The following is a 13,524-nucleotide window of genomic DNA, read 5'->3' on the forward strand; positions in this document are numbered from 1 at the left end:
TGTCCACCAGCCATGGTGATTTTGCCTTAGAAAATTAGTTAATTCACTATCATCAAAATGATTAAAAATACACGGACTAATTGTCGGTGACTAACAACTAAAGCAATGATCAAGTGTTAGTGATCACTTAATAATTTTGACCTACCTGGTCCCCTATGATATTTAACGATCAATGACTCTTTAAGGATTCGGATCCATCTGGTCCCTTGAAGGATATTTCTCCACAATGACAATATGTCAAAGTCTTCTTGAATATACAGACTAACACTTAGTCAATCAAGGAATAATCAAGCTTCATATGTTTATTAAATTATTTGTACATAATTGCTTCTTACAAGCAGATTACACAAATGTTAAGTACAAGAAAGGATAACACAAAAGTGTTAAGCAAGTTAAGAGCAACAAATCCTTGCATTTACATAATTCTACACAAATGTATTTGATCAGTATTTAGGTAGCTTCTTGAAATGTTCTTATTTATTTTATTTCTCTTTTTTCTTTATCTCTTTTTCTGTCTGGCTTCTACTTTCATAAATTTTGCATCAGCTTCTTCGCTTGAGTATTTCAGCTTCAACATTTTCTTATGAAATTTATGATCTTCTTTTATAGTCATCAAAACAGATGTTGTAAGGATATAAAATTCCTTTCCAAAATCAACGGCTACTTCCCAACGGATAGTATCAAGTGTAGATATTGTATAGTACAACATGTTACTTCCTATGCATGTAGCTTGCAGCTTTATCATGAAAATGCGGAAGACAACTTCTGAATAGTACAATCGCCTTTTTTATAGTGGATTTGTTAAGCATACTGTTATACATAAATCTTCTTAAGAAAGTTTCTTGATCTTATCTTCAAATGATGTACTTCTATTCTGAAGTAATAAGCTTGGAAGAGATTAATTTCTTGTCCTTGTTCTTCGGATGAGTTTTTTTTATGAGTAGTTCAGAAACTACGTTATTATGATAGCATAAGAACATCAAAGTTATTAGGAACATAATTTTGTCTTTTAGAAGTGATATCAAAAAAATTTATGAAATACAATGTATGACTTCCTATCTGAGATCAAATATATATATATATATATATATATATATATATATATATATATATATATATATATATATATATATATATATATATATATATATATATATATATATATAGTATAAGGTATATGATTTGAGAATTGAAAAAAGAATCTAGATGATGTTTCATGTAATAGTGTCATAGTCTTTCATAAATATAAATATATAGTATAAGGTATATGATTTGAGAATTGAAAAAAGAATCTAGATGATGTTTCATGTAATAGTGTCATAGTCTTTCATAAATATAATTATAATATATATATATATATATATATATATATATATATATATATATATATATATATATATATATATATATATATATATATATATATATATATATATAGGAGAGATCAAATTACACCCGAAGAGTTACACCACAAGTTACACTCGTTCAATAACTACATCTCGAAATAATATTTTTTAAATTCAACCGTTGGATTGAAACATAATATCATATAGATCATTCCTATAAAGTTTGAGTTTAATCTATAATGATTTACTATGTCATTGAATAACATCAAAATTAACGTTATATGAAAGCTCATTTTGACGTTAATCTTTGGATATCTTGATGATATAGTAAATCATTATAGATTAAGCTCAAACTTTATAGGTATGATCTATATGATATTATGTTTCAATCCAACGGTTGAATTTACAAAATATTATTTCGAGATGTAGTTATTGAACGAGTGTAACTTGTGGTGTAACTCTTCGGGTGTAATTTGATCCCTCCTCATATATATATATATATATATATATATATATATATATATATATATATATATATATATATATATATATATATATATATATATATATATATATATATATATATATATATATATATATATATATATATATATATATATAAAGTAGCAAATTATTTGAAGACAAATCTTAATAACTGAACTTCGAGTTGTGACAACTAATCAACATTTACAATGCTTGATATCCATATTTCCGATCTTGATCATTATCAGATATATCTTTACTATGTCATTAGAGTTAGAAACAACAGATCTTCTGACGAACACATCTTGACTTATGATCTTTTGAAGCCAAAGCTTGTATCTGATGTAGTCTTATTTTCTGATCTTAAAATGAAAGCTTCTAACAGACTTCTTTCTGGTGAACATTCAACATTCTTCAGAACTACTAATATTGCTTTAGAAAAGGACGTGAATAGTCTTTCTGGCGTGCCAAGCATATTTCTAATGACTCTTTAGACAACACTCCTAAACCAATAAGCATTTCTAATCTGCACACATAAGAAACCGTTAGAAAAAAATTGTTTACATATTAAATATATGTGTTGTTATCATCAAAACTTAGAGATTGAGTGCAGAACTAATTCTTGTTCTAACATATAGATGTTTTTCTTTGAGAAACATTATTTTTTCTGGATCAATGAGAAGAAAACACGTGTTTCTTGGTTAAAAGCATGAAGCTGAATTTAGGGAAACAAAAGGAAGTTTCTATGAACTGATAAGAGAGGTGTTGAAGGATTTCAATGTCAAACATAATGTCTTGACATTACACTGTGTTGATCTGAATATTATCGATTATCTCATTCAACATGGTTGTGTGTATTAAGACTGGGTATTGCACAATAATTAACTTTGTTAGTTCATTAATTAAGACTAGCTATTGCACAATTCTTCATTCTCTGTTGACAGGGTGTCTAACATGTCTTATACGTGTTGGTGTCTAATATCAATGGTATATATGCCAAGTTATCCAACTAATCTAGAGGAAAATATTATTTATAATGAATGTAAAAGACAATAACCAATATTTAAGATTTAATTCGATTAGGACTTGGGAGTTTCACCTTAAAAACGAGGCTTATAAGTCAAAGGGGTTCTCCTACCTAGGTTCTCGGTTTGATTAGATTAATTTATTTGAGCTTATCAAACACGACGATGACTTATGACATGCCCATCAAATTACTTAGAAAATAAGTTATATCTCATAGAAAATAGTGACTTAATTTTATCTTGTTAAATAAAAATTAGGTTATTCGTAAGAACAAATATTTCTGTCTAAATCATATACAATTAATTATTTAAACATATATACAATTGTATCAAATAACACAACATCAAAAGGACAAAAAGAAAGAAACATGGAAAACAAAACAACACAAAACAAAGGCATAGGTAAAGAACAAAAGATAGAGAGCAAAAAGAAACCTCTCTGTTTGTATTTCTCATACAACGTACAACGGACTCAGCTTTGTGTAATTGGAGTTAGTCAAGCCACTACATTAAAGCACAATAAAACAAATTAGACTAGAAGTAAACTAAGGACAAATTGTTAGTTGGTTCAGTGGTGATTGACGCTGAACTTCATAGAGAGAACTATAGTTCTGATTCCCCGCAATTGCGATCTGGAGGGGACTGGAACCATCTGAGCTGACCTCTACCAGACTATATCGTCGTTGGTGATAATAAATAAATAAAAGACAAATTCAACTAATTAGATCTGAAATAAAATTATTACAAAGCAATTACACTACTAATAATTAATGTAATAATTAAAGTATATCGTACCATTGTGAGGCAACATTGACAATGATAAGAACCTTTCGCTTGCAGTTAGGAGTCTAGGAAGGAAGGATTGTCTCATCGCTCACAAGCTCAAATAAAAATTCTTAACACTTAATTTTTTTTCTCAAACTCAATTTAAAAGATTAGATTAATATTTTTACACTCACTTTTAAATATAATTATTTATTCTCTCTATTTTTATAAACTTTTATATTTACTTAATATTAATAATAATAATAATAATAATAATAATAATAATAATAATAATAATAATAATAATAATAATAATAATAATAATAATAATAATAATAATAATAATAATAATAAGGAAGGTAAATTAGGATTTGGATTATATAAATATGGTATTATTTTTGTGTTTAGTACTAGTACGAATATTAATAGGAATAATTTGTCTTTGATTACAATTATTTTTATTGCAGTCCATAACTTTTTCTTTCCATTAATATTAAAGATTTTATTTTAATATCATTTTTTTTAAAAAGAAAATCATAGAATATAATTTTTTTTATTACAAACTTATGGCAATTTAAGGTATTGTCCTAGTAGTAGATTATTTGATTCAATATAAGATACATAACATGTTTGATTCCTACTATAAAAATTTTACTATATTTTTGTTTTCCATTTTTTATATATTTTAGAAATTTTCATACCTTCTACTAAAATACAAATTGAAGAAATACCATAAATTTAAAAACTACTATTAATTGTAGAAAATAATTTAAATTTATTAAATTTTTTTATTTTTAAAGAAAATATTTTACATTATTTTTCAATTTAAAATGTAGTTTGATTTTATATCCAAAATAAACTTTCCTCAGCAAAATCCGCAGAAATATTTCTTGCGGATTTTGTAATATAGTTTCAATTTTTATTCCATATATAAATTTCGAATTAAAATCCGCAGATATTTCTACGGATTTTTCTACAGAAACTTCTTCCGCATGAGAATTTATTTAATTTAAGAATGTCGCAGAAAATTTCAAAGATAAACTGTGTATGAAATTCCAAAGGTAAACTGTGTATTTCTAATAGTGAATTTATCAATATAATGAGATTTTAGGTCAAAAAGATAGTTTTTTTATTAAACCAACCAAAATGATATAAAAAGAGAATAAAAAAGAAAGAAATGAGGTGGGATATTATCTGAAACCCTCAAAGTTTAGCAAAAGCGAAAACAAGAAATCCCAATCATATTATGAACCATTTCGGCAAAAATAGACAACCGAGTCTCATTCTACCAAACAAAACCTTGAAAGAAAAGGTATGAGAAAGTTAGTTTATCTACATAGTAGTTCCCTTCTCTAAAAATATGAGACAAAATAAATGACATAATATTAGTTTTATATATACAATTCAATCATCTATTTTTTAGTTGCTAAGAAACTATATTGATGTTGTTAAAAGCTGAAGTTACCAACTTGGAATTTGTCTCAATCCTAGGTGTCTCCAATTCTTCCATATATCTATGTGTTTTGATGTAATAATGAGTATGTTTGTATGAACAATTTTGGTACTATAATGTTTGTTGCTTTGAGCTTTTAACAAACAGATTTTGAATCTAATGAAAGGCGTGGCCAATACATCAGAATATACCAAGTTCTGCATCTCCGCACATAAGTTATGATGAACAATAGCAAAACACTTCAAAAGCCTCTAAAGTTGTCACTCTGATACGAAGTCTGAAGAAACCAATCTGAAGACCAAGTGCTGAAAGACTCTAAAGACTTAAAGCTCTGAAGATTCATGTTTCTAAAGACAAAGGGTACTAAAGACCAAGTGATGAAGACTCTGAAGACGCGGTTCTGAAGACTTGAAGTTCTTAAGACCCAAAAGCTTATTTTCTTTCTTCCAACTCATGTTGTCAGCCTCGGAAGTTCAAGAAGAATATAAGATAACGTTATATAGTACGAGGTACAAGGTACAAACAAATGTTTCGTTCCACTACTGTGAAAGGACAGAAGTTGCGTACTATCTTGTCTCCCACTACGTTCAAGCCGCCAAACTTCTAAAAATTCCAGAATTGCCCTACAACAGATATATTATTATATTGGCTATATAAAAGGCTTGAAGACTCAAAGAGAAAGCTGCTAATTCACGATCATATCCATTCTTGAAAGACTATTCATAGCTTTATTCTCATATGGATTCATATCATTTATATCACAATTAAAAAAGTAACCACCTTTCTCATTATATGCATCATCATCAATCAAATATTATTCACATACCCACATACATACATATATCATCAATACACACACACACAAATATGATTCACATACCCACACACACACACACACATATATATATATATATATATATATATATATATATATATATATATATATATATATATATATATATATATATATATATATATATATATATATATATATATATATATATATATATATTCACATCTTTATCACATATGTTTCAATCACATATATCACATCAACAACACATCAACAATTCATATCAAATGAATCACCAAATCCACATCTATGCATATCCACAACATCATTCCACACAAATCATATCACATAAATCACACCAACAACAAAAGTTCACACCAACACATACGACTCAAGTGTGACTCAATGCGATATGCATGTGGATCCCTCCTTTATCATTTTCGGCAACCCGATTGTCATTCTCCACAGACTAGATAATCACCTCTAAAGCTCCATTTCAGCGTTAAGCTTTCAAACCCCAGTCGACGTTAGGTTTGGGACAAGGAAATAATTTTTGCGAGATTACCCGACATTGTCTCTTTCAAAGACTCATGCTAGTGTAAGTGTGCAACAACAAGACTTATGCAAATAAGATGATTCTCAACCTCTTAAACTACATAATTACATCTTTTCCAAATATTGCACAACATTACACAACTTGAGTTCTATTCCAAACAACACATCAATTAGCACACAACATTCAATCACATGTATCTAAGCATAACACAACATGTATTTCATCAACCTTCCTCAATTCACATCATAATACCCATATTACATTGTTAAAACTCGTATTAATTAAAACTCGTATTATTTAATCATAAATCGATGGCATGCAATTTTAGAAAGCCAAAACAAGAAATTAAGAATATCTATTTCCAAGCTAAAGGCCCCGCTACGCGCCCTGCATCCCGCTACGCGCGTTAACTCATAACATCCGGCGCCAAGCGCCATCATTTCCGCGTGACGCCCGCTATGTTCTACTAAAAAGGGTATGCGAATTCAACAGCCCGCTACGTGCCCTAGACCGCGCGATGCGCCCTGTGCCTTTCCTGCAGGATTTTCTCTGCGATGACAGCAACCCATTGTTATCCATTTTCAACCCAAAATCATTTCCAGTTTAGATTTTATCACAAATTTCTTGTTTACATCAGATATACAATACATAGAAACAAGGATAAACATCAAATCATAATGCATAAGGTATTTTCATTGATTCTCTTAACGTTTCAAAGTTAGGGTTTCACCAATTTCATCATCCATACATTATTTTACAGGTTCTTTTCATACCCATTCATAGAATCATGCATAGAATCATAAATACAAGTTAGGTTTCACATCATTTATGGATTAACATATCACTTTCATAACACAACTCATCAAATAGCAAAATTCCCAAATCCTAAATCATGCATTTACTAACCCAACCAACATTACCTAATTATATCTACTCATAATAACTTAGATTCACACCCTTACCTTGAATCTCTAGTCCACCCTCTTCAAGAATCTACTTTCCTCTTCTCTTTCTCTTCTTTCTCTTATTTCTTCAATTGCTCTCTCTTTCTTCACTTTTCCTAAATGAAAGTTATGAAACAATTATCTAAAACCCTAACTCTCTTACTATCCCTCTTGATACTATCTTGTTTCTCATAATACACCGACTTAACACTATTCTGCTTCTCCCCTGCATTTGCAATAAAACCATCCCCTAAAACAGAAACAGTACCTTTCCTATACAACGAACCTTTTTTCGTTTTTCCTTTCTTACTTCCCCTCTTTATCATTTTAAACGTCTGTTTAATACCCCAACCAATCTCGGTCATATTTAAGAACTTAACCTTCTTCGCTTTCATCGACTTCTTTGAAAATAAGGAACATGGGACAATAGAATTCTCCTTCTCGGTCGACCCTTCCCCTGTACCATCTTTTTCGCCCAGCACAGAATTGGAAGCAGTCTGCACAGCCCTGTCGAAACATCCCACTAAAAGACCACTGTCTGAATCCGTGCCACCCTTTTTGTTCATCCCTGAGACCATACCATTCTTCTCCCTAAATAACACTAGAATAACAGAGGTACTACAGACCTCCACCTCCTCGTCGTTTGTATTTTCCGTTTCGAAATCCTTAATGTTATCACTCGAATCTACACTCCTCTTCGACCTCCCATTAGAGTAAAACTCGTAGGAACCATACACATCAAAATTCAATGATTCTGAAGAATCAGAGCAATTATCACTAAAAACCTTCGCACCTGAGCAATTGTTGAAGTAAGCTAGAACTTCCTCTTTAACGACCAATTGATATTGCTTGCCATCTACAAGCCCTTCCAACGAATTCTAAATCACCTCGTTGAATCCCACGCAAACTGGAATCCTAGCCACGTCTAAGACTGTTCCACCGACAGTTAATTCGTCTATGCTAATGAACGAGCCCACCTGATTAGCTACTAACAAGAAAAATTATAGAAACCATGCCATAGCAGGGACGCCATAAACCCGCAACCACACATCTTTGTACTCATCTATAACATCCTCATTCCATCTTGTTACTTCCTCAAACAAATTTTTCCACCACACTCCTTCTTCCCCCAAGAACTCAGACATCGCCCCTTCCTCCAATTCCTCTAACAAGCATTTTTTTGCTCCTAAAGGGATCACCCTAAATCCAAAGAACCCTTCTTTTTCAATGTTGGATGACACACTGGACGCAGAGCCAGGACACCTTAGAAGGCCCACATAAGCTTTTGAAAGCCGACTTCGCACTTCCTCCTTCGGAAAGAACTCCATCACCTTCTTACCACCCCCAAACCACCGCCTCTTTTATCAGCCACTACCTCCGCAAACAACCTCCCCTCTCCATCCACGTTCCTAACTCCCCATTGCCTACGAAAAGCTCCATACCTGTGAATGCGTTGTTGAACAACCCCATTACCCACACCCCGAGCCTTTGTCACCACCTCTCTGCTAACCTTCCTTTCGAATCTTGGGATATTGGCATGAATTTTCTTCTGCTCAACACATACATTGTCTAATTTCACCGCCAAAATCCGAGCATCCACCACTTCCAAAAATCTCGCGAAGCCAAACCTCTTACCGATGTTATTCCGTCTAGGGGCAATTGCAACCTCAACTATCCCTCCAATGCACCCAAACAATTTGAAAAAATCTTCAACCTTGCTCGTGTCCGGAAACTCCGAGAAGTAGAATGAAACCACCTCCATTGTCTTGGTTTTGCGAACAGGAAAAATGTCCCAGTGGGGGACCCAGTTCCTGAAAACTCTCTTCTTCACCATCTTCTAAACACCCTCACGGTGAGGGTCACCGTCGAACATTGTGGTTCCGGAACCCTAAACCCTCTTTCTTATAAAATAATTGATTGATATGGATATTATAATTATGCTTATCTAATTCAATTAATACATATCAATTTAGTTATTTATCCACCATAACAATATTAATTGAGTTTAATAAAAATGCATCAACAATTTAAATAAAAATTTATAATTATATCATGTCATACAAATAACTTAAAAATTTCAACCTGATAGAATATATGGCCGTGATTAGTTAACAGTGTAAAATTATTTATACTTTCATGACATCACCTCTTTTGCTCGTACTTATTAGTTTTGATTGTAAGAAACTAATTTAAAATGATATTTTTTTGGCTACTTGCATTATATATGTATATATTTTTCTCAACTAAGATGTACATTGTAAAATTAATTGAGTATAATACTATGGGTGTGTTTGTTTTGGTGTCAGAAAAAAAAATTCTTGAGAATCTGAGGTTGAAAATGATTTTTCCTTTGTTTGATAGATAGAAAAGAAAAAAAATGCCTTAGAATAAATAATACACAGAAATAAAAGTTACTCATGAAATTGTAAATATTTATTCTCATGTCAAAGGGTGAGAATCTTTTATTCCCATGGGAATAAAAAATAATTAATTATAACTACACACTTTCATACTATTTCAACGCATTATTTTTTATTTTAAAAATTTTAAAATGATAAATAAAATAAAATTCAAAATTATTTCAAAAAACCTTAATTATTTACCAAACACATTGATAGGAATAAAACTCCTAGGATTAACATTCCTAGGAATAACATTCCTAGAAATAACATTCCTGGAATTATAATTTCAATCTCTCAAACAAACACACCCTATACATTGTGAGTATAAATTTTTTTTACACTACTAATGCATCACAACTACTCAATTATATATATTTTTAAAAATATTAAAATTAAAGTCAAACACTTCCAACAAATAAACGGTTATGATTCACTAACATTGTAAAATTTCTTTCCACAGTCAATATATTTCAATTAAATTCAAATTATTTAAATTTAAAATTGAGTGTAAAGATAGTATATTGTAGTGTAAAACAATTTTAAAACCCATCAAAATATATTTTACAGTGCATTTCCCTCTTTAGAATTTTAGTTTTTAAATACTAAAGTTCAGTAAAAAATTAAATAGCAGTCTATTTTTTTCTTTTGACTGAAACAAAATAGCCGTGTGTCTTATAGAACATACCTTATGCGGAAGTTTAAATAAGCGAGCGTGTAAGCAAAATAATTAAGCGGGCGCACACAGTCCCAACGAGAATCGTTATAGTTAACTTCTCAACATTTGATTTTGTAGAAAGAAAACTAAAAAATCACTCAGAATAATCCAAATGAAATTGAAAGCGGTTAAAGAAAATTGGAGATGGAAAACGAACAAGTTCGGGTTACGTTCTGTTTTCCTCTTATGCGTCTTCTTCTTCCTCGCTGGATTTTCTGGTTCTAGATTCTTCCATCACTCTCAGGTTTTCTTTTTCTCAATCCTAGTCATATTCTTCTAGATTTTGAGCTTCTTTTTCTTTTTCTTTTGTTTAACTGGAAATTGTTTGTAGTAACGACGGATTGATTGTTTTTTCAGGAAGATGAATATGATGTGAGAGCAAGATTGCTGGAAAAGTCGACGAAGGAGGAAGTGGAGTACCGTTTGTTGCATGGTGGATACTCCGGTGATGATTTCATTACTTCAATTCCTTTTCAGGTTCACAAAATTATTTCTTCGAGCATTTATGATTTTTCTGCTGATATTTTGTTATGCTAGGTTAGTTGAGATGATTTGCAGCTTTTTATCATTCCTTTCGTGTTTGAACTTTGAAGTAGCCGAATGTTAGTGAGTTTAGTTGGTTGAATAGTTGATTTTAGTGAATTTTTCATTAGGATTAGTTAAATTACTGCTATAGTCTGTGTAGCAGAATTTGGATAAATCACTATTGTTATGCAGAGTTGAATAGGATTAGTATTACGCACTTCAGGGTTGATTTGACACTCGAATGTAAATTTGATTTGTTTTCCTCAGATTTTGAGTTGGAACCCTCGCATTCTCTATTTTCCTAATTTTGCAAATGCGAAACAATGTGAAAACATAGTTGAGATGGCAAAGGAAGGGCTTACACCATCAGAAGTGTTGTTACGCAAGGGAGAGACGGAGGAGAATACGCAGGGAGTCAGAACAAGGTAGTGTATATGTTCTTTGTCTGTTGAATAATTAAGAAATAGGAATCATCAAGAAATAAGCTCTAGTAATCCTTTCATTTACTGTAAATTGATGATGATCGTTTCATTTACTGTCTCCTAAAACCCAATATACACATTATATATGTTCATCTTTTTCAAACAGCTCTGGTGTATTTATCAACACTACTGAGGACAAAACGGGTGTTTTAGAAGTCATTGAGGAGAAAATAGCCCGAGCAACAAAACTTCCCAGGACTCATGGAGAGGTAACACTCCTAATATGGCCCTTGCCGCTTGCTCATTAAGAAGGAAATGATTTAAAATGTTATCAGTTTCATTTTTTGAAAATATTTCTCACATTCTTTTAAGCTTCTCTTAGTTACTTTTTGAATATATATCTGCATATAAAACTTAGTTTACAGGTTATTTGTTTCAGTAAATCTAGCAATGTGAACATTACTTGTACGCAGTTAGTCTCTAGGGGAAGAGAAAATGGCGGGCGGTGATAGAAAATGTTGCTGACCCCTGTCATTTGTCCTTCGAATTTCCATTATCGAACCAGCTAGTCCTTTTTTTTTGGTTGTGTGTCTGTATTTTCTGAAAAATCTGTGCTTTGTTTCCATTTCCCCTCATAGGGACTTAAGTCACAAAATATTACAAGAATGTTCTGCATACCAAAACAGGACTAATACTTTTGTATAGCTTTAGTTTACTTATGAAGATGCCCCGGAGTAATGTTGCTTGAAAGTTAGCTACTACTCCCTTCTTACATTTTTGTTTCACCATTTTCCAAAACTAGAACTAAAATGTGTACTTATGAATGTAGCAAGGAATGTCATGACTTACTCTGAAATTTTATACATCTGGGTTTCAGGAATTTAATATCCTCCGCTATAAGATCGGACAAAAGTATGATTCTCACTATGATGCATTCAATCCCTCCGAATTTGGCCCACTAGATAGCCAAAGGGTACGTGAAAACAAAACTCATACATTTTTATCTGCACTTGTTCTACTTCATAATTTACGGTTACTAATACCTTGAATTATCATTTACCACTGCCACCTGAATATGGCCCATAGTGATGCATTCATGTTTGACGGGTCGGATCCATTTTGCCACCCTTGTATATATGATTAATTCCCTATCAGACTGGTCTATCCAAGTGATTTCTTACAACATCAGCTTTTTGGTTACCATGCAGGTAGCTTCATTTTTATTGTATTTAACAGATGTCGAAGAAGGTGGGGAGACCATGTTTCCATTTGAGGTAAAATCTAGTTTGTCACTACATCCTGATTCATTAATATTTCTCATTTTCTCTTTGTTTTTTTTAATCAAAATGCTTCTCATTTTCTAGTTATGCACTTTAGTAATTTGGCATTGTTATTGTGTAGAATGGGTTGAACATGGACGGTAGCTATCGTTATAAGGATTGTATTGGTTTGAAAATAAAACCACGAAAAGGAGATGGGATACTTTTTTATTCCTTGTTCCCTAATGGTACACTTGATCCGGTAAGTATTTTATTCTCTTCATGTTTGTTATAATCATTTTTTGTTAATCTTTTAGTTATGAATGCTAAATTTGAAAATAAGTTTGCACTCGCATATGCAAATTGTTTGACAATCTTTCTATATTCTCTTTACAGACCTCACTCCATGGGAGCTGCCCCGTGATTAAAGGAGAGAAGTGGGTAGCTACAAAATGGATACGGAATCAAATAGTAGAATACGATGATTAATGATTATATAGTATTTGCAATTGAGATTCAATGTATATTACAAGAGTTGAGATATTTCTCTAAGGAAATGGAAAATTTCATTTAGAGATGTATAAACATAACAAATAAAAAATAGATAATGAATTGTACCATCAAATGAGTCCCACCATCATTCCTTGATTGTTGTTGTTTTTTCTTTTATTTTTAATTTCTTTGTATATATCTCCATGTAAAAGAAATGATGTGGTTACACAATTGAGGACATCAATTTTTTTATACGATTTGTAAAAGTTTACCTCTATTCTAAAAAGTTTTTTTAAGCAAGGATGTAAATATAAAAATCACTAAATGTACTCAAACCCGAATAC

General features: G+C 31.3%; 1 protein-coding gene across 1 annotated transcript; it reads left to right on the forward strand.

The window, feature by feature from the left end:
- The first annotated feature begins 10,511 nt into the window (after positions 1-10,511).
- On the forward strand, positions 10,512-13,317 carry LOC131646920 (probable prolyl 4-hydroxylase 9). Its single transcript, XM_058916846.1, has 8 exons — positions 10,512-10,726; positions 10,840-10,959; positions 11,275-11,432; positions 11,596-11,698; positions 12,307-12,402; positions 12,638-12,703; positions 12,831-12,950; positions 13,085-13,317. Exons 1-8 carry the CDS (start codon positions 10,595-10,597, stop codon positions 13,175-13,177), a joined length of 888 nt encoding a protein of 295 aa, XP_058772829.1. The 5' UTR covers positions 10,512-10,594; the 3' UTR covers positions 13,178-13,317.
- The last annotated feature ends 207 nt before the right edge of the window (positions 13,318-13,524 follow it).

Source organism: Vicia villosa, linkage group LG2 (genome assembly GCF_029867415.1).
Source record: "Vicia villosa cultivar HV-30 ecotype Madison, WI linkage group LG2, Vvil1.0, whole genome shotgun sequence".
NCBI lineage: Eukaryota > Viridiplantae > Streptophyta > Magnoliopsida > Fabales > Fabaceae > Vicia > Vicia villosa.